Below are 23,344 nucleotides of genomic sequence, written 5' to 3' on the forward strand. Positions count from 1 at the left end.
ATTAATCAGTTGGATTGTGCATGTATCATCTTTTTTGTTCAGGTTTTTATGAATATAAAAAAAGTACTGTCAGCAGGGAGGGACAGTATTTCCACAATTAAATGCATCAAGTCAAATCAATGAAGTTTATAAAACCAGCTAAAGATGGATTAGAATGAATTTTGGTTTGTTAAAGAAACCAGACTCAATTGTGTGTGCTAAATAAGCTGAGACACACTTCTGTGACATTGTCACAACTCAGCATTAACAGCTAGGCAAGTGAATGTGAGCAGGTGTTCCAGCCTACATCCTGACTCAAGCACTGCCCCCTCAAAGCAAACTCATTCTCACACGATAAGGAGCAGTTGTGCTCTATGACAATATCCCTCTCAAATATGCATTTTAATACAAAAACTGCGCCAAAAATGTATCACAGAAATCTTATAATTCATAACATATGTGGTGTTTGACTTTTGAGAAATGGGTTTCAATTATATATTTTGTGACCCCAAGTAATGACATTTCCTATTCCAGCTGAGTAAGACCTGATTTAAAGCAGAGATAGCATGTGAGCACCGAAGTATCAAGTTTGCAGGAAGAGAAGAGAAGAGAGGCAGAGGGGTTTCAACTGTTCCCTTATGAAGGCACATGTTTTAGCTTTGGTATCTGGTAAATTATAATTTGAAGAATATATATTGTGTATGTGTGTCAGCATGTGTATGTGAGTGGGAAATAAGTGACATCAAAAATAAAGTGAGTACAAAGACAGCTGAGAAAATAAGGATAAGTTCAGCGACTCAACATCAGTGTCTGCATGTGGGTCTGTGTTCAGGTGGATTCAAAAGTAGCATCCCCTGTCCTGGGAGGAGCCATGGAGACACAGAGATGCTGCTTTACGTGGCTGCTGGTTAACTTCTCAGCCTCCTCCACACATTAATTAGCACCCAGAGGAAAATGGGAGGGGGAACTGGGATGGAGCAATGGTAAGAAGGATGACTGGGGGACTTACAACAGGGATCCCCTAATGACAGGTACAGCATAGAACTTACTCTAGAGGGCACACCACAGAAACACAGATGAAGCTCTTGCTCTGAAGTATTATGTTATTGTTACTGCTCTGAGACTATATGGATGGTATTTTTTGAAATTCCAAATACTCTGTTTCTCAGTGGCCTAAAGTAAACAAAACAAGTTTGTTTTTTGGAATTATCCCATCAACATGTAGCAAAATACTAATAATAATAATAATCATCATCATAATAATAATAATAATAACTCACAGGTCTCCTCAAAAGGACTAATCAATGACCAGATGGATCAGACAGTTTTTGTGCACTTCGGTTCTCTGATTAATGCACTCTTACCAGTACTTGTGCAGACAGACAGACTGATTTTAAAATATTGGTTTTAGTTACTTAATCCATCCATCCATTTTCTATGCCGCTTATCCCTTTCGGGGTCGCGGGGGGGCCGGAGCCTATCTCGGCTGTCAATGGGCAGGAGGCGGGGTACACCCTGGACCGGTCGCCAGCCGATCGCAGGGCACATACACACAACCATTCACACTCACACTCACACCTAGGGGCAATTTAGAGTCACCAATCAACCTAATGAGCATGTTTTTGGTCTGTGGGAGGAAGCCGGAGTGCCCGGAGAGAACCCACGCATGCACGGGAAGAACATGCAAACTTCACACAGAAAGGCCCGACCCGGGAATCAAACCGGCGACCTTCTTGCTGTGAGGCACTAGCACTACCTGCTGCGCCACCGTGCAGCCCTTTAGTTACTTAATTGCTAACTTTATTTCTTAGCTGAATGCTGTACATCTCAGCTCTGCTTCTGTATAACAAATCTTTGAAATGACATGGAGCTGGTCTGGATACTCTTCTGAGAGTTTAAACAAAGCTTGCTGAAGCAGCTTTTAGTTTCAGTGCACTTCATATCTGCAGCAAACATCTGAAAGATCTGACATCTGTTCTTTTAAATCAAAGGTAAAATTCTCCTAGTTGTCACTGCCTTTTATTACATTTGGGGCTATTTATTTCTGCACTGTAACTGCACTGAAATGGCACTCTGCTTTTATCCCTAACTGCTACAGTGGAGCTGCTCAGTAGATAGTGGTATGAGACTGTGGTTGCGTGTGTGTGTGTGTGTGTGTGTAGGTGTGATGGTGCGAGTGTGAGACAGGACAGTTTATTTCATGCTCAGTCAACCCATGAATAACCCAGGTGTTATTCATAATCACAAACACTGACTGAACAAAAATAAACAATGAGCCTGAACTCTTCTTAGCGGCTCTGTAACTGCATAACAATGACTTTCTGTAAGAAATTAATTTTTGTACTGCACCATGCTAATACTGTCACTGCATATACAGTAACAAAGACCTGAATATCATGTCCCAAACCCTTCAAACTAATCTGCAATATTACAGCTCAACTATTGGTCAATGAGAAAAAAAAATGTTTTTTGTAGTTGTTAAAAAAAATGTAAAAAATTAAAAATACTTCTTCCAACACTATAGTGATTTGAAAGTAACCAAATAAAGTGCTTTCTAATCACAAATACAAAGGCTCATTGCCAGCTGTAACCAGTTTATATGTATGTATTCATCAAATGCTTCACAACAGCTTTGATCATGAGTCAAAGAGAGATGATGCTCAAAACAATCCACATTTTGGATGCCAATCTTGGAGACCTCAAAAGTGTATAATCCAAACACCGACATAATCTGAGGCACATTGTTGTATAGAAAATATGAAAAACCCTTCACTTCACATGCCAAAACATTAGATCAATGTTTTACCACCCCTCAGTGTGGAAATTTCAAACAAATAGAGTATGCTTGAGTGCATGTGTGGGTTACAGGGCTTTGCGTGCGGGGGGTTACAAAATGAGTTAATACAGTTAATAACAAACTGTCACACTTGCATCAAAATGAAGACTGCTTGTGTTAAATTGATAATCAGAGAGAACATCCTGACACAGATAAATCTCAATGGGCCAATGTTGTTTAATATCCGAAAGCTTGCAAATGCTGAATTACAGCCATTAAAGACTATAGGAATCTAGATAAGGCTTAGATTAAATGCTGGAGTTGAGATCATCAGTCGCCCAAAGGCAACATTTCTTTTTCAAAGAATAATTAAGCCTTACATTATTACGACCAAGGGTGTATCCCCAGTAATTATCACCCCTCAGCACTACACTCAGCAAGACTGCATGCAAGCATCTTGCCTAATGCGCTCGTGTTTTAATATTCGGCTGCTTTTTAAAAGACACCCAAATGGCGAGATGAACCTAATCCTGTCATGCAAAATTGACACCCTCATATGCCATCTGTTTAAATACAGTAAATCTGGTTTAACATAACCGGCTCATAATGGAAAGATAGTAATCCTGTAAATTGGGGCAATGAGAGAGACCAATATCTTTAAATGAAAACTCCAGCTCAGCCCCAGTGCTCCAAATTTCCATCTTGGCAGACAGAGTGCCAGTGTAGCCTAATGATGCTTAGGATAATTTTCCATTTGTTTGATGTGTTTCACGGATTCAGGTACAGTTTCCATTAAAGTGGGTCACTCAACATGTAACCGAACACTGAATATGCTTACAGTCAGGTGAATACGAGCGGTGGCAATGAAGCGGATTATTAGCTACCTGCTGCCGATGAGTTCCAGAGATGGAGGTGAAGGGAGAAGATGGGGGGTGCTGGGGGGATTTTGCAATTTATTATCCTCTGGCAATTAGCCAAGAAATGCTACAGGCTATTTGATTGTGGGATGTTTAAAAATGGAAGAGATAAGAGAGAGCCACAAAAGTAGCAGCCCTTCCTCATGGTAGACACTGGCTGCAGGCGCAAGAGATAGCAGAAGCTCTGATAGTCTCCTAGTCAGACAGAAAGGCCCAGATAGGCAGTGCTGAACTGATCCACTGGTGATAACTCCTGTCAATCAGGCCTTGGGCTTGATTAATACATGCAGCTCATGGGAAAATTAGGCCAAATGGGAGGTCTGATGTGAAGGGTTACAGAGAATTGAGTTATGGAGGATGAGTGGAGGAGATGCAGCAAGGCTGTGTCTCGGCTAATGATAAAGAGGGAAAGAGAAACATGCCAGTTAGGTCAGCCCTTCGACGGAGCTGAGAGCTCGTCATGGGTGAGGCATTTTGACTGGCTCACCCCAGTCATGTCAGCTCGGGTCAAGGTCACAGTGAATCTGTCACTGTCTTATGGTTTCAATCAAAATTTTGATGAGGGACTTGGTACTGTCCATAACCCCTGCCCTTCACTGTCATGTTTGAAGTTCGTCTTTTTGGATCCTGGCCACAGAGACATCTACTGCACTGACTTTTTCATCACATTTAAATGGTGAGTGACTGTTGGATTTAAACCAGGACAATCCATTATGTGAGAAATGACAAGAATGAGAAATATTATTTAAAAGTGCCTTTAATGTAAAATAGGCCCATTTTTAATGCACGATTCAGCCCCACACCCATTTAAGAACCTTTTGTAGTAAAGTGACACGTGATTTGTAACATAATCTCCAAACAAGCAAAAGACTTTTAGTCTTTTCGTTAGACTTCCACCTGCTATCAAAATGTGGTCTGTGACTGAAAAGGGGTCTGTGTCAGGGTGCTTTATCTGAATAATGACGTCTGATCATGGGTCTTGGTATTAATAAGGGTCCTCGTTATCACAATTCTGCCTGCATTATGACTGGATCTCAATTTGCACATTAGGTAGACGGAACTGCTGGATTTGGTGGTCAAGGGCAGTGAAACTATCTATTGCTATTTATATTTTGCTATTTCCTCCTTGGTCCTTCGATGGTCCCCATCCAATTTAACCAACCATTTCAAATAAGACATACTAGTTAATACCAGTGGCTTTCTGCTAGGATTACAGCACTACAGTAGGTGACCTTTCAACTTGTCAGGCATATTTTTATCTTGAGAACGTGGTCAAACTACATAGAATGCATTTACATATAGCCAAGATCAAATCATACCCATACCTCCTTCAAATGTGGTCTGCTTAGTCCAATCGCATTGCACTGCAACCTGCTTGCATCTGTGTTAAATTTCTTTTTGTTCTTTCTTTCTTTTCTGACCAGGTGTGAATGGGGTAAAAAAGAACATGCACATGGCAGCTCACTAAGGTAAAAAATACATTTGATGCTCAGTCAAGCAGATGTGTACACCATTAGTTCTATCACAGCTGATTTTATCCACATCTTTCGCATATCCAACCTGCTTACCGAGCCCCCAGCACTCCATTATTTGCTGTATCAGTTTTCCATTGGTCACAGTGGATGGAGAGTGTATTATGTACTGCATTAGTCAGATGCCTAGAAAATAATAGGAAGATCTCTTGAGTTCTGCACAAGAATGAATGTTAAAGGATGTTGACACATCTAAGAACAGAGCATTGTTCACCCACACAATCTGCAGTGAGAATATGAGTAAAGCAAAATATTCAAGTTATAAAACTGACATTTGATAATAATGAAAAACAGATTATGCGTTAGGCATTCCTCAGGAGCTCCTTGACATCAAAACCAAAACAGAAACTCCTGTTAAGCATCATATTGATTCTTTTCATGCTTATCCCACCATGTTTTACCAGGTGTATTCAGTTCACTGATGTCCTTGAAGCCTTGTACTTCAAGTCAGAACATACTGAGACAAATCTCTCTTACACCCCATACCTTCTTTACAGAGTTAACCCTAATGACCCTAGTCAGAGAGAAGCGAGAAAAAACTAATTCTGTGTAACTTTTTAATGTCTGCTGCTGATTAAGATAAAGCCAGCCTGTCTTGTCTCCTCGTGATTCTCCTTCCCACTACCCTCTGGAGCCAATTTTGTTTGGTTGGGAACAGTGGTAGATAAAGCTGAGAGCTGGCGAGTTCTCTAATCTGAGGAGCAATGTTGGAGCAGTTCGGGTGACGTGGGGGAGTAGTGTGCTCTCAGAGCATGGACAGATAAAAAAAAGGCTATGATTGGGATCAGGAGTTTGATGCTGGGTGTAAGATAACAAAGACAGCTCGTCATCCCAATGGGACGGGGTTGAGGATAAATCCGCCCCCTTTGCCTCTTGTCTGGTTTCATTGAGTCGGGGGCTTAAACCAACAGGAGGAGTTCTGAGGGAAATGTGAACAAAAGGTGATCATTTTGTCTTCTTTGGATAGTGTGCCATTTCGTTAAGAAAGACATGCATGTAAAATGTAGTGACATTTTCTGGACTTTCACTCGTTTTGAAGATGAGTAGGAGTAGCAGGTGTAGGGGTAGGTGAAGGGGTATGACACTCGGACCTGAAACCAAGTGCATCAACTGCCACAGAATCGGGATACCAGAGCGCATGGGTGTAATCAAGTATTCTTTCTAATTTTGATGACCAGAGGCACCAATCGTAGCAGACAGAAGAGCAATTCCCTGATGCAACCCGTACAAATATTGCTGTTCCACCCACCCTTTGGCATCACAAAATGGACAAACAAGTACAAATTCAAACAAACAGCATTTGCCCAACATGTTCGACAGCCAGCAAATGGATTTGTGCCCATTTGTGGGGTGACTATGGCTTAGGAGGTAAAGCGGTCATTCACTGCAGGATCCAGGGATCAAACCACTGATCCCTGGCCCCTGCAGTGTATATGTCGAAGTATCCTTGGGCAAGAACGGTGCATGTGAATGGTTATCACTCCTGATGAGCATGTGGCACCTTGCATGGTAGCCGCTGCAATCAGTGTATAAATGTGTGCATGCTTGGGTTAATGCTTGCTTATATTATAAAGGGCTTTTAGTGGTTGCTAAGGCTAGAGAAATGCTATATGGTCAATTTATCAACATAAACGGCACAATGCAGTCATTATGTCATGTCATTATGCAACTCAAATGAATTTACAATATATTAAAGATGTCTTGAACCACAGGCTAATGTTCAGCAAGGCTTTATCAAACTCCTGCCAAAAAGCAATTTATTTTTGAAATGTGAGAAAAGTCAAGACTAGAAAGAACAAGTAAGTAAACTAAAAACCAACAAACCAGTAAAACTCATCTACTAATGGCACAAACATGGTAAATATTAGTAGTCATTGTCCACAGTTATATAAACATTGGGTCGAGACAATTATTTTAATTATTAATAGTTACAGGATTAATTACAAGGGGTAAACGTACAGAGTAGCCATGGTCGCTGTGTACCAGGAAGTCCAGTTTAAAAAATGCTCTTCCCTCGAGGCTCACTGAAGTAACCCATTACAGCACATACAATGAAATATTCATATGTGATCATGATGGCCTATTTACAGTAGCACTGCACCTCGTTCATTCAAGCCACTGTACAGTACAGCTAAGTGGATAGAGAACATTCGGGCCTCATCCACCACAATAAGCCACTCTGTTACCATCTGTTTGGAAATCTGTAGTGCGTTTAAGCCACAGTAGATGCACAGTTAGAGTACCAGTATGATGAATATGTATTGTGCTCCTGCATCTGCTAGGGTGCCTGTGGAGAGATTAAATACTAAAAGTGAGAGGCGAGGATATTCATCAATTACTCTAAAGTAATAGGTCAAGGTTTACCTTGTTAAAAGTTGTACATTGTTAAATTAAAATTCATATGAAATATAATTAACATCTAGTCAAAAAGATAGAAGCTGGCAGAAAATAAAAGATAGCCATATCAAATTCAATACAATATCTTGGCTTATAAGTACTGATAAACATATCAGAATAAAGCATTCAATTGTTAGAAGTGAAGCCCTCATGATTTTGGGGTGTAAGTGGGTTGTTTTTTTTAATAATATCCCCATCATTAGATTCACCTCTGGTCGCAGACTGTCAACTCACATCTGCTCATTCATCTGTTAGAGTCAGAGTCTATCCTCTCAGCTGGTACTGTAGGCTGCCACTGAGCACAGATCTGGGGCATGTGTGGGCATGGATGAAATTATCTTCATTAATTGGAACAGTGCTTCAATATGTTAATGGTGTCTTCTTAATCGCAAACGCATGTTGACTGCAAAAAGATTTTGTCGGTATCGACAAACTGAAGAGCTGAATCTCGGAAGCTGTCCAAATAAGTGCTGGGAACATTTCAAGCATTATTCACAACAAAAGTGAGACCGCTGGAGTTTTTCTGTGGTGAACAATCACAGTCAGCAGCTACTTGAGTCACACAAAGACTGAACCTGCTTGTCAAATTGCAGCTCTGCAGTTTTACTTCTCGACTCTTTGCAGCGTAACACCTCTCCTGAGCTCCCGTTTACAGGCAGTGACACTTTCCACCAGCTTTTCATGGCTCCTTGGAGACCCTTATTTGCTATGCAAGTGTAGCAGAGCAGCAAGTTCAGCCTCCAATGATTCTGAATGATATGAAGTGAGGTGCCCTCCTTTCTTTTGTACGAGCAGGTGTTATTCAAACTAAGACTTGCTCGTCAGGACATAAAATAAGATGACGATAAGAGTTGACAGACAATGGGATAACAGATGACTATTTATAGATTAGACAAAGTTATTTAGACCATCAACAACAGAACAGAGACAAAAACACTTTAATCTCTACCAAAGGGTCCCGTTATGTTCTTCAGACAGCAAACAAACATTTATTTCAGCGCACAAATGTAAGAGTTTGTCCAAACAACACCTTATAGAGCATTAAAATCTTCTTCCTCTATTTAGCAATGAAGCTACAGTCAAGGATAAGAGCTTCTCAGGGAGCCAGACAGCCATTCTTCTTCTAAATTTGCATATCCTACTGAGACAAGCTTGGCTTCAGATTCAAAAGGACAGAAAAAGAAACAAACGCATACAAAATCAAAGCTCATTCACCAAGCTTTTGTATTTGAATAATCCAAGGCTCTGTGTCTCAAATACTTTTTGCTATGGCAATGCAAGTAGGCGTTTAATGTATAGAAATATTTAATGGCTGGTATGGATGATACTGTGAATGAATGGAGAGATTAAGACATGGCCATTGTAGTAACATACTCTAGGACTGAAGCATCTTGGCTGTTTCTGTTCTAATTGAAAAAAAATTGAGCCAAGAGGTATTTTTGCTGACTGATTCATTCCTAGGATCTAATGCTCTTAAAAAGAGCTTGCAGAGTTGCATGTTGTTGCTATCATGGCAGTGATGCACTGGTGCTGATCCCTAAATAAGATTTCATCCCCTGCTCCACGGATTAGAGCGGTGAAAAGATTCAGCTGTAACATATTATCTTCTCCACGTGTGAAAAAAAGGAGAGGAAGCCATGGCTTTGAGACGGTGATATGTCTGTTACAGTCTTACACTGCTCTTCACAGTCTCTCAAATTTCAAGGCTTGTGGTAACAAATGAAACCACTGGGGGAAAAGAGTCAAGAGCAATGACACACAGGACTAACATACCTCAGTCAAGTTTTGAAACTGAGTAAGCTTGCTTCCATGGTCTCTGCTTTCTCACTGTCAACTGGAGCTGCCAGAACAAAGGACTATAGTGGCACCTGATATCCCACCACACAGTGTTCCCTAGCTCCTCTAATAATAGTATGCATTGGAGATGGCCACCTGACTGTAGTCTGCGCTGTCATCTGCATTTTCTGCACTTTGGAACAAAATGGGCTCATCATCTTTATATGTTTATAGTGTCTTTAGTTGCTCATATTTACCATGCTTGTATGCACCAATGACGACACGCCAACATACAAAAGTGTTTTTTAGACATGCGCCTCCTTACATTCATGCCTGTCTTCACCACTGAATAAGTGTCCAATTGAATTTTAAATCCTGTAGAAGTCACTACGAGCCTGAATAAGTGAATTGAATATAGAGAGAAATTAGATGCACATCGTTTTCCACCTAATTTAGAAGCTGAGGAACAAAAAAAAAATCATAGAACAATAATAATCAGACCTAAATGTCCATCACATATATACACTAATACTACTATTGTGACAACCTCGCTAAAATGCTTTACATTAGAGCATGTAAGAATTAACTGTGAGCTGCTGGACAGCACAAAACAATGAGCAGTCTCTAATAAATGATTAAATGATTAAAGGATTCACTGTGTAAAGTGGTAGCGAGTTGTTCAGTATTCAAACAAAAAAAAATTACTGCATCCCTCAGTGATGCAGCCATTGAAATAAGTTGCAACACTCCTCCTTGTTGATCATTACTGTTCAAATCCAGCTGTTTTGAAGCAGTGACACCACTCACTATTGGGCTCCCAGTGGCAAATATCACTCTCCTGTCATGTCTGAATAAAGCTGAAAGAAACATCTACATGAATTCACCTGTGTCTTAATGACCAAAGGCCATTATTTAAACACATGAAGCCAGCAACGTTACGTTTTCCATGTCAGAAAAGGGCTTAAGCTGGAGCACTAAGTAAAGTGTGGGCTGTGTCATTCATTCTCACACCTTCTGGGGCATTACTTGTAGGTAATAGTGGGGTGGTTCATTAAGCTGAGGTGGTAGTGGAGCTGTAACGTTTCCTCAGCTGAGCGGTCTGGGTGGAGGGATCTGATGGCTCTCGGTTGCCTGACCTGTCATCTGAGCAGAAACAGGTGAAGCCATTCTTTGTCGCACCTCTACACCTCCTCAAATGTGCTTAACTGCAGTTTTATGGATATTGCAGTGCTGCTCAGTCACAGAGGTGAGGCCAGTAGTGTGAACAAAGGATATGCAGTGGAATTAGTGGTGGCTGCTTCATGGTAGAAATAATGTACTGTGGTACCAGCATTCATTTAGAGCAAGAAAGAGCAGATGAAACTGACATTATGGTGGTTTTACTATCTTTTACTGCAAGCCGTTTTTCTACACAGAACGAGGGCCATGCAGTGGCTGGCCCCAAGATTTCCACCCTGGCATAAGCCAAGAAATGTACTCCACTAGGAATGTCACTGGGATCTCTATTTCTAGCTCAGTCAAGCCTCTGGACCCTCCCTGCCTTTCTCCTCAAATTAGCTTTTCACCTTTAATTATCCAGAGTCTGGCGTGGCACAGAGTCGAGACAATGTTGCACACACCCATTAACACAAAAAACCTGTTTGGAGAAAACAAATGCCTTCTGCTTCTCTTTTTGAAGTTCGTTTAACAATGTCCTCGAGCCACCGTTTTCCAATGTGTGAGGAAGTGCCGGCAAACAAGACATCCATCAAACTGACAGACAAAACAAATTACAAGGCAAACAGAACCTTAATGTGTCACCGGAGCTAATGGTGTCAAGGCTGGTTGGCAGTAGACCCAGACACTCGCATGCTGCTGCTGTCACACTCATATGGCCTTGCTCTTCAACTCGCAAAACACCCAACTGAAAAGGACAGAGGGATGACTTCTGGATAACACTCAGGTATTAACACCCTGCACACTATTAACAATGCATCAAACTTAGATTCATAAAAGTCCATTAAACTGCAGCGAGTCAGAACAAGAGGCTTTCATGCAGGTATGATCTATTTGTACTGTGGCTTGTGCTCACAAGTGAGATTATTCTTTAAATGAATGATGCAGTCTCCCAAAAGCCAATAAAAGTGTAATTACATGCCTTGGGCCTTGGTGACAAAGCCTGTGCTGGTGACAGCTATCTGGAAATGAGGAAGAAAGGATTACCTTCACTTTTCATCTAGCTTTGGCATGATCATCTCTCCACAGGGGTCACCTTGGACGAAATGCCACAATTTTACCAGTCATTAAACTCTTAATCCAGCCTCAGTGTGCAGACTTCCATCTCATCTTTCAAAGCATCCATGGCCTTATATTACTTCATACTGCCATTGCATCATAGCCACCCATTACGCCCGAAAGCAAAGGTGAGAAACCTCTGCTGGAAGGGTTACAACACAGAAGAAACCATAGATTGAAGCTCATAGCGATTCAACATTTTTCATTTCATACATTTTATAGGCTTCAGCAGAAAATGATCCTTGGCAGGTAAAGCAATGTCCTGAGAATTACTTTGTTTTACGCTCATTGCCTTCAGGTTAATATTCTTGAAGTTATTTTAGTCTCAGCAGGAAAGCGTGCTCTCGAACCTTAGCAGGGCATCAGCTGGAAGATTGCAAGATCACTTGTTAATATTCCTCTAGCTGTATTTGCAAAGCAGAGCCATTATGTATTCAGAGATAGGGAGATATTTTTCACGGCAGGCAAACTGAACATGATAAATTGGACAATAAACAGTCTAATCCAGCTACACAAAGTGCACAGAGGCATAATGCTGCACTAAATATGACTTTAGAGTGACAACCTGCAAAGTCACAGGAGCACAGCGCTCACTAAGAATATCATGGTCACACTCACACGCAGCTGTTTATTATACAATCACTTGTTTTTATAATTGAAATTTAGATGGCGTAACAGCTGAGTATAAGCCCAAACAGTTGAGATTTCTTACTGTGACGAACATAATGAAGGTCTTTCTTTCACCCTACATTCCATTAGCCATTACACTCCTTTGAATTCTTTCTCAAATTGACAACACACAAAATGGGAAACCATAATCTGCAGGTACTTTGAGAGGTTTTTCTTCATTCAACGTCTGACTCAGACGTTTGCAGGTTTGCTGTGTCAGTGGAGGTCCAGTTAAAAGGCAGGAACTCAAAATCTATCTGGAATACATCCACAGCAGTGGCAATTCCAAATATTGTAAAAACAAACCTCTTATCACAACAACCAAATTACACTGGCACAGGCTGATTTCAACGGTCCTTATCTAAGAATACCTAACTTCAAATGCCAACAATCATGTCATAACTTGCTTCCATGCAGTTAGAAGCCTTCATACATATACTACTACTAAATAATGAAAAATCTCTTTTACAAGTGTAAAGCTAGTTTTCCAGAATTTGAAAAATCCACATCTCTAATCTCAATATAGTCAGACAACAGAAACCACTCTTGCCTTTCTCCCAGTCATATCTGTATTTGTAAAGAAGTTGTACAATGTGTTTTTTTTCTTGCTGATACTAGCTTCTTTTAAGATCTTTCACCAAGTTTTCAGCTGTGCTGGTGCAGAACCAAGCATGTACAGTGTGATGGAAACAATCTTGGCATAAACCCTGACAAAGGTTCCTTTGTAGAGTAAATTAAACTCATTTTAAGTAAATGTGTAATTCTCTTGCACAGACTGTACCTGACACAAAACCTCTTGTGTTCTCATTTCAAATAATCTACATCAAATAATGTATTTTTAGGGAGAATATCTAAACAATGAAAACAAATATTGACCACAGGATGCAAAATCAGCCTTAATCAAGTTTTTCTTCCTCTACTTTCACTCTACGACCCAAGACTATGGTTTCATAAATGTTTGAACGTTTTTCCAACTGGCTGCTGCAAGACAAACTCTGTGCATCAAATGTATTAACAAAGATGGAACTACAAGCAAGTCTGAGTAGAAACAACAAGTCATGCATGTGTCTGCTCTTTCACCATGGGGGACAGGAATACTTGAAAACTGAAACTGTGCTGCTTGAGTTCACTGCTGGTGGTAACTCAATAATGGCAACTTGCTGATAATATGGTCATATTTAAACATGACCGATAAAGCAGCTGTGATTTTAATCAATCAATCTTAGTAATGAGAACAGGAAGTTAATCCATTGTTATGCATTATTCGTCAGTAAATTAAGGTCTTTGGGGTTAATTAACCAGTGGGCTAAGGACAACGTTAATAATGCAGCACTAATACAGGGCAGGTAATAACACACTTTAGAATGTCCTTCTCAACTCTAGTTTTCAGTTCTTTGAGAATACAGCAGATGTATCCTGACAGTTGTCTTTTTCTACAATGACTTCTTCAGAACAGACATTAACTGCTTTGATCAGCATTAGCTTGTCCACAACACTCCCTTCTTTCCTTTAAAAACATTAAAAAATAACTCCTCCACCCTGAAATAAGCAGAATAGCTGCTTACAGTTTGTTCACATGTTATGAATGACAGCCTCCTCTGATTATAAGATTTTAGCTTCATCACCCAAAACACATTTGCTAACACCACTGGCTGATGAATTTCCTCACCTTTGTCTGGGTAGAAAAATTGTTTCTACTAGAAATGAGCAAAAGGAGGACCAGATAATTAGTCATTAGTACGATTAATTTCCTGATGACTGCTTCAAAAGCAGAAAGCCAAGGCAATTAAGTTCAAAATGTTAATGTTTTCAAATGCTCACATTGATGCTCACATTGTAGGATGTGGCCCAGGAGTCTGTTTTTTGTGCCCCTGCTGTGTAACCTGGACCTGGTAGGTTTGACCCAACACGAACCATTTCCATCTCACATTATCCTCACAACTGCAGTATGATCGAGCTTAACGACAAAAATCACCATGAATGCACAGCTAATGATAACATATGAGAATCCATCCAAAAGAATGTTTTTAAAAATGGCTTTGAACATGCAATTTGGATGACATCTTTCTGAGGGCAAGAGAAGGATAAGACGCGAGCGAATGCAAAATGTAAAGAGGGCCCTTGTAGACACCTTAATCTGGCAGTGAAAATCCCTCGCTTCATATAAATACTGCACTGACATATTAAGCCAGAGCTTTTCACTGCATCTCCTGGGGTCCAAAACGGCATTCAGCATCTGGTTGGACATACTTGCTACTGCACGGGTGAGAGGCAAAACGTAGCCCCCTTTACTTGCCATGGATCCACATCTGACCTAACATGCTCCCTACAGTTACTACAAAGAACCATACTGGTGCCGTTTTGATGGATATCAGATATCAGTGTGGATCTGTTATAGCTGGAAGGATTGGTCAGGATTTAGACAACCTGAGCATGAAGAAGATACTACAAGTCCAAATGTAGTTTATCCCCACAACACACAAACTGCGTTGATGGCAGAACCTGACTGTTTCAAGTTGGCCATCAGAGGACTGACTATAGTAACTTTCTGTATGCTATGACAAGCTGTAAAATTAGCAGTACTCCTGACTTTCACTGCATGTATTCCAACTAAATTTGTCCATAAGATTTATAGCTTCCATGACTAAAGGGAAAGAAATTTGTGTGTCAAAGTTAACTCTTGACCTTGGAAATAACATGTTGACAAAACAATTCTCAACTCAGGAACCACTTAAGACAAAGATTTGTTCACCTGTGGGCTGTCACGGGGCTAATTCACTTTTCAAAGTCAAACACGGGAGATTATGTGACCATCTGACTGAACATCGAGCAGAGATTTTTATTGAGCAATCCACTAAACACACATCAAACCAGACGACATTGACTATTAAAGATAGGGACAATCTCTGTTAATGACAGGAAGTCAGAATAACACCAGTATGTTCCTTTAAGCAATGTCCCTGGCATTAGACTGTTCCCGTTTTTTTTTAATGTGCACCTCCAGCACAGGCGGCCTTATCTGCCTCCCAGCTCTGTGCTGGCTCAGGAAGAGGCGGTTGCTTGACACACAATATTGGACAAGACAGTAACATGGAACATTTAGAGGAGGATGGAGAGGGTACCGTCGCACCAGGCTTACCAGCTGTGATAATGATGTATAATTTAATTGAAGGCTGTGCTTCTATCCTCCATAGAACTCAAACTGCTCTTCTCTTGTCAATGCATTATTCAGGCTAATGGTGACCCTGAAATAGAAAAAAGCTTCTTATCTCTTTAAAGTTTTATTGCTGAGAGCAAAGAGAGGTAAGGAGGTATGTGAAAAGAAAGTGAGTTAGAGTGAGGCAGAGAGTCACATATAAGGTAAAAAAAACAAAACAAAACAAAACAAAAAAAGCTTACGGAGATGTAGTTCAGTTTAGTGAAATGCTTTGTGAAGTATTCCTATTTCTGACCATGACAGCGTCATCTTCCTGGCAACGGCAGAAAAATTCAATTGGGCAGAGAATGTGTGATGTTACTCTGTCCTTAGCTGCTGACACATATGGAAATAACAAAAATTTCCTCAAAAGCAAATGCCTTGGATGGGAAGCTAAAGAAGAAGCTTTACATTTTCTCCTCTGCACACTACTTCAGTGCTATTGCTGCATTCCAACTATTCAAATCATACATTTAAACAGCAAAAGTTGTGTTCCATCACGATCATCAGCACGACCATCACCGTCTCTTGTGAGAAAATGAGAGCAAGAGAAGCAAGATTGGAAAGATATGTAATTCAGTCGGGCATTCATGCATACACTATTACACATGGACCAACCTCACATGTGATCAAGCAGATACTCTGCAACATGGTTGTAGCCAAGTCAGGGAATGACAGGGTGAAAGGGTCCCAGGCAGTAAAACGCACTCACATCTATCCATCATGCTAAGATGTCATATTTACAGTCTGAAATTCACCCATAAAACACTGTTATTGTAAAGTGTTAATTTCCACTGCAATTAGAAATCCGCTTCATTAGAGGACGTGCGACTGGAATGTGGCAATTAAGCTGCACTGTATAAGGGTTGGGGGTTGGGGTGGTGAAGAGGAGGAAGTGCAATACCCAGCGATGGCACTTTACCAATTCACTGAATCAGTTATTTCACAGCCTCAGTCTCTAATTGCCCACAATAACTAATCTGTCTTCAGATTAATCCAATATATAACTTTTTTCTTTCTTTTTTTTACCAGATGATAAATCCCTCATGTGAAGGATTAGGAAAGCTGCGTGTTAAAATAAAATGTATTTGTTTAAATGTATAATATCAAGGATATTTAACCTGCTGTATTGTGGAATTTTTAATATTATGACTGGCAGCTACTAAAGAAAAAATGTCTGTTACAAAAGAGCCAAATTATTATCATAATTAATACCAATACTAGAAATAAAATATGTTGCAATAGGAGTAATTTACAAACATTTTCACACTTTTACCCAGAGTTCTCTTGAAATTCAGTTACCTTCAGGCTGACTGGCTTGACGACTTTATCTTGAAATTGGTGAAGATCATTGAGGTTAAATTGGTTCAGGCTCTATATTCAAATGTAATCAGTAAAATCAATTAAGAGGTTACTCTGCTGAACTGCACTTGAAAAATGGTAACATCAAGACAAAGAGAGCTAAGACAAACACCCAATGGGCAGCCTCACACAATAACCTGCTGTAAAATTATTCAAACGGACACAGAAAGCCAAACAACATGAACAAACATACGGAAGGTCAGAGGCTGAAGACCAGCTCATATGAATACTGTGACATATCGCAGTGGGAAAGCACAGGTGTAAATAATTAAATAAATGATGGCTGAATTCCATTTAGCTGCTGAGGTTCAGGATCCTGGTGTTGTGGATGCTGGCCCACTGTCAATGACAAGTCAGAATGTCTTGAAAACCAAACTGCTACGCAACATCAAGTGAACACATCTTGGAGAACGTTAACCGTCTTTTCCTTAAGGGTATTTTACAGAAGAATATGTTTCTTTCTACTGAACTAATGCTATGTTAATGTTATGATAATTATGATCTCTGAATTCTCAACATTTATAAGCATGTCTACATTACATGGACGTATGCTGCATATCAAGATTTTATTTTATTTTATTTTTTTTACAATACCTTATAGTAAGGCCAAGCAATGCTCTAGCACAAATCACACAATACTTGTTTTTAGCATTGGATTTGATAATATCCTTCTGCCGCTCTAAATTGGGTAGTGACAAGATTTACCTAATCTTGACACAATCCTGTTACCACTGCATCTCTAATATCGCCCACACTTCAGATTGTACACATTACATTTATTTCTAACAAGGCGTAGGCGAACAAAATTAAGGCAAGCACATTTGAGAAACCGATTCTTCTCAACTTGGAGTGGCACAAAGCTTAATGATCAAATTGGATTGAACGAGGAACAGCAGGCACATTTTCTGCCTTTCTAGCCTTTTTCATCATGATTGAGTAATTATGGGAGAGCAAAGTCTGCTTCATTATAAATGTGCTCGCTGGCGGTCCTGTAAACATTTTGTTGATGAAATCAAGTGTTCAGAAGGACTGAAAATTCAGCCTACGTTTTTTTGCATTAGCATACATGGGATGTTGCTCTCAAGAGTTCTCACCAGCGAAACCAAACTGAGTCACAGTATGTCAGCGAAACGTCACAGGAACAGATAGTGAGTGATTTTCCCTTGCTCCATGACAGCCATTGCTGTGCTCCCTGCCCCAAGACATGAGTCAAAACATATTAATTGAAATTAATGACAGTGATTTAATTTTTCTGTCAGGCAGTTGCCTAATTTTCCCCCCATTAGTTTGTATAATATTTCTATCCCTGCGGCTAGTTCTGCCTTTCCGCGATGGCTAGGGCACAAGTGGCATGTTGGGGGTGGGGGTGGGGGTGGGGGTGGGGGTAGAGATGACAACCATTAATAGTAATTCTATATAAAGAGATTCATAAAACAATCAACTTAAGTCTTAAGAAAAATGGACAAACTATGTTGCAGAACACTTCAATAATCACTCATGACACAGGAGAACAAGGTGCACAAATGACTACAGCAAATAAATTAGGGTAAAAATGAACTAGAAAGTTCTGTAAACTGATGGATAAACTGTGATGGATATTATCAACAGATGGTTTGGGAATAATATTTTCTGCTCACCTTTGTTTTCTCCTCTGAATGATCTTTGCTAAGCTGTGGTTTGTCTAAAACCTGTGTGGCCATCTGACAGCTTGTGCGTCTCTCAAAGTTAGGGTCGGCCCCTATTTCAATAAGTTCATGACTTCACCATTAAATAGTGATTTTAATTATTTAAATCATTTCGAGCAAGAGATGCAAATTCAATGCATTTCAGGCACTCTCAATAAATGTATTAAAGTTAACGCTGTTAAGGAACATTTTCAGTCTACTGAAGATGGTTGCTTTACTCTCTCGTTATCTGAGCAGCCCTGAATAGCTTTTCCTAATTGCACAGTTATGGAGCATGTGCAGACACAGTGATGAAGTAAGCAATGTGGGCTGTTGATGTGTAGTAGGCTTCACTATTCCTGTGTGAGTAGGGAGTGGTAATATTAATTCCTGCTCTCCTCTCCTGGTCTATAAATCTGATACTCTCACTCCCACCCCAGATGGTCAGATACACACAGCTGTGGGAGACAGAGGAGTGTGAATGGTATTTCTGTAATAGGTGTTGGTCACTTCTCTTTACCATTACTCTTTCACTGACTGCCTCAGCAGGCCCCTGTTTAGTAAATCAGATGTTGAGAACACTGCAAAAAATGACCCTGTTTCTAAACCTCTGCTATTCTACATATCATTTGTCTTCAGAGCTCTGTGCAAACATGGCCAGGCTTCTCTCCACCTGGTACTGTCTTCATATTACCATTTATTGTAGTTTAGTGGGATTGTTATACATCCAATTGGATTTCCCTCCTACTGCCAGGCTCCCTTCAATCTCTGCTGCCCCTGATCCAGTCGCCTGTGTGATATTAGTTACAGAGGCTCTCTCTGCAGGGTGGTATGAGAATATAAAGGAACAGTAATTTGCTGGATTCTGGGTGATGTCAGACATCATGCATAGGAAGTAAGTGGGTTGTTTCTGGATCACAAGACCTTCAGAATTTGTGCTCCACTCTCTAGAGATGGGAGGACAATAAATAACGTTCTGTTGCAACTGTCACCATACCACAGCTGGTACACCTGGTGTTAATCCACTGACTACCCACAGTCAGCATACAGTACATCAGACTGTGCAAGGTTGGCTGAAAGTCAAAGTGAAACATGGTTTGGTCACACAGAACCATAAGTACACAACAAACTTATCTATACAAACTTAAAACTCTGTTTGTATATGCTGGTTTTACACTAAAATGTAGCGTTTTCCATGTCTCACTGAACCTTCCTGGTGTGTTTTAAGGAAAGGTTTGTAAGCCTATGTATGAATATTTAGGCGTTCATACTTCTGTTCTTAGAAAACACAACTTACACATTCAATTTTTATTGCTAGCTTCTTTAATTTTACATAATGGACCTGAAAATCTCCCAGTTTCACATTTCACAATCTCGAAAGTTACATAATCTTTATTATTCTTAAAAAATAAAAAAAATGTGAAACTGCAACCTTTTGGTGTCCATCCATCCATCCATCCATCCATTTTCTATGCCGCTTATCCCTTTCGGGGTCACGGGGGGGGCCGGAGCCCATCTCGGCTGTCAACGGGCAGGAGGCGGGGTGCACCCTGGACCGGTTGCCAGCCGATCACAGGGCACAACCTTTTGGTATATTGATTTTGATATATAACCTGGCTTTCAACATCCACCATTGAAGTGATGCTCCACCCAGAATCACCCAATCCCCTGTAGGCTCGACAGGTAAAGTAGCTGTGAAAATTTTATAGCTTCGAAGCTTCCAGGATGGTAACAGGCCTATTTAGACTGCACAAGTGGTTTGACAAAGTTCTGTTCATCATTCTTCCTACAGGTCAACCTGCCACCACTGGAAATTGTGCTCACTGGCAGAAATTCAAGGTGACAAGACCCCCTGACCTTTGTGTCAGAGCAAAATGCAAACTTTCAAGTAAACAGACACCTTTCAAGTAAACAGAAGGTAATTGTTGATAGTCAAAACATTGATTTTGGGTGGATAATCGCTTCAATCCATGGTTCGCATTTATGGAAAATTATAGGTGACATCCTTTGTTAAGCTTTAACAACTTAGCATTACCAAGTCACTATGCATTTTGCATGCACACCTCCAGTGTGTTCTTAATTACATAAATAATAACAGAACAGACAGTATTGATAATTTAGCTAAAATTGTGCATTTGTAAATGACAAGCATGAAAATGATTTTGTTAAATGTGATAATGGATTGCAATTTACAGTCAATGAAAATTGCCGCTGGTGACAGATATCGAACGGCACTATGCCAGCAGGCGAATGAAAAGTTAAATAGCTATTCCGACCCAATATCTTCTATAGGTAATGACGGGGGATCCATTAACATTTGTCAACCCTGCACAAATCTTATCTTAATTATGAAAAATATTAGTCTTTCCAAACATGTCACAAAACTATAATTAAACAAGTGAGGTTAGGATTCAGAGTATGAGTGTGGAATGATGTGTTCAACTGTGCACAGAAAGGGATGTAGTCTATGGCCTAATTACACCAAGGGAGGTCAATGCCCTCCATTTCACAGGAGGCCAGTGATCGCTGGGATTTCATACTGTATCTGCTTTTACCCTTGGTTTACAGATTCTGATTTATATTTGCACCAAACACATCAAATTCCAACCTTGAACAAATTTCAGCCATCATTTCAAGTGATTCAAAAATTGGGTTGGAAAATGCATGTTGTTTTTGATAAGCTCTGGCAGAAAGAAACTTTATTTTCTCTTGTTCCATCTGAAAATTTTCCTTAAAGCAGATTGTTGTGACAGTGCAAATCTAGAAAATGAAATGATTGTGAAATTGTATGACCTATTTTTTCTATTATGTGAACTGTAGCAATTTATACACATATGAACTTATTAAAGTAAGATCAGAAATGGACATCAAAGGAGAAATTCTATCATTACACTAAACTTGAGAGTGGGTAATATCAATCTAAGAGCGTGGTCCAAGTCATTAAGTTAGAACTTCTGTGTGGTAATGATGTGTTGGTGAGAAGTGCGTGGACACGGTAAAGGGAAGGTGCAAAAGAGGTCCATTGGAAGAAATGTAAAGTAGAGAACAGGCGAGGAACGAGAGCAATAGCAAAGTGGCAAGGAATCATTAAATAGATCACCGCGGTCACACTGCCTCTTTGAAGACACACACATCCCACAGAGCACGCGCTTCGAGTGCTAACAATGCCGATAGGCTGCAGGGAGCATCTCTCAGCCTTCTCACTGTGCACTAGCACTAAGATTAGAGGTTCCTTTAATCCGACAAAGGGGATTAAATGCTACAAGAGAGGCGAGAGGACCGCTCCCACGGAGGGGCTGAGATGATTTATTAACACCTCTCCTCAACACTCATGATCTAAGTCTTTAAAGCAAATATCACAGATCTAAGACACTGGTGGCATGTCCTGCCAACCAAACATTCCAGGGCACACGCATAAATGTGATCTCAATCAACAGACTATGCCATAGAGAGAGGGAAAGGAGTGTGTGTGTGTGTGTGTGTGTGTGTGTGTGTGTGTGTGTGTGTGTGTGTGTGTGTGTGTGTGTGTGTGTGTGTGTGTATGTGTGTGTGTGTGTTTGCGAGAGAGTACGTAAATGGAGAGCTTCAAAATGTATCGTTAAAGCACTAAAAGAAAGCAGCAAAATAGTACAAGAGTGACGAAAAACCTAAAAACTGTGAAAAAACATTAACTTCAGCATTCACTGTTAGGCGCACATTGGCTAGCACCAAAAAGTTAGAAAAAAATTCAGTGGACGTTAGTGGTCATCACTTCCTCCAGTGTTCAAAACAGCTTTCTTTGAACACACCTCAGCTGCCACAGTGAGTCATAAATGTAGAGACAACAGCATACCAGAGGATGAATATTATGTAGAAGTCCAGACTTTTACATGCATCTAAATATAGTGGCACAATATATCCAAATCCAAGAGTGTTTTTAGGCAAGGTCAATCTGTGATGAGAACGTATCATCCAAAATTTTAACGCTGTCCCGCCCAAGATCACCTGAAAATGTCCATCAAATCTTCAGCTCTTTTAAAAACATACAGCTACAGCGCAGCTCAACATCACAAACCCAAATTTGACATTACAAACATCAACCATGATTGCCCATCAGCACTTACCCCCCTTGTTCCATCTGCCTTTAGTCCTTGCCTGATAGGTGAGTTCGGGACAGCCAGACAGCACCAAGAGAAAAAAAACAAGTTCAAACACAGAAAGAAATCCAGAGTTTGCCCTGGAAAACATGTCCAAGAGTTGCTGGCAGCCGAGTCACTTTCACATGGCTGTGTTTCCTCCTAGAGCGGCGCGGCTGTGGCGCATGGTAACCCACGCGTGGGCTGTCATCGTCAGTCACGCTGGTGTCAGCAGTGGGTCTCTAGTCCTACCATGCTGCTCTGTGACGCCCCGGCTGGGTGCTGGTGTTTCACTGATGCTGGAGCTCCGAGGGAAGCTGCATCTCTCCCTTCTGTAAGCTCTGCCTCACCAGAGCGCACAGGAACCAAACGGGAACACACAGCTTGCCACGCGACGGCACGGCTCAGCTACGCTCGGCACAGTGCATAGGAACTCGCTCTCACTCAAGCTCTCTCTCGCACACACACACACACACACACACACACACACACACACACACACACACACACACACACACACACACACACACACACTCTCTCTCTCCGTCTCTCTCACGCTCACTGCTGCCACCGCTGTTGATGCCGATGCTGCTGCTGGAGCTGCTGAATTATTTCCTGCCCTCCTAACTCTGGGTTTCAGAGGGAATTCATTCCTCTGAGCTCTGTCTTTCACTTAGAGCTTCGCAT

At 40.7% G+C, this 23,344-nt stretch overlaps 1 protein-coding gene across 4 annotated transcripts in view; it reads right to left on the bottom strand.

Annotated features, from left to right (window-relative positions):
* robo2 (roundabout, axon guidance receptor, homolog 2 (Drosophila)) overlaps positions 1–23,125 on the bottom strand; it is a 257,943-nt gene extending 234,818 nt beyond the window's left edge. For all 4 annotated transcript variants that reach the window (XM_070971053.1, XM_070971051.1, XM_070971052.1 and 1 more), the window contains exon 1: positions 22,646–23,125. In XM_070971053.1, the coding sequence (XP_070827154.1) occupies positions 22,646–22,769 (124 nt within the window). In that variant the 5' untranslated portion in view covers positions 22,770–23,125. The remainder of the gene's footprint in view (positions 1–22,645) is intronic.
* Between the last annotated feature and the right edge of the window lie 219 nt (positions 23,126–23,344).

This window comes from Chaetodon trifascialis, chromosome 9, assembly GCF_039877785.1.
Source record: "Chaetodon trifascialis isolate fChaTrf1 chromosome 9, fChaTrf1.hap1, whole genome shotgun sequence".
In the NCBI taxonomy this organism is placed as follows: domain Eukaryota; kingdom Metazoa; phylum Chordata; class Actinopteri; order Chaetodontiformes; family Chaetodontidae; genus Chaetodon; species Chaetodon trifascialis.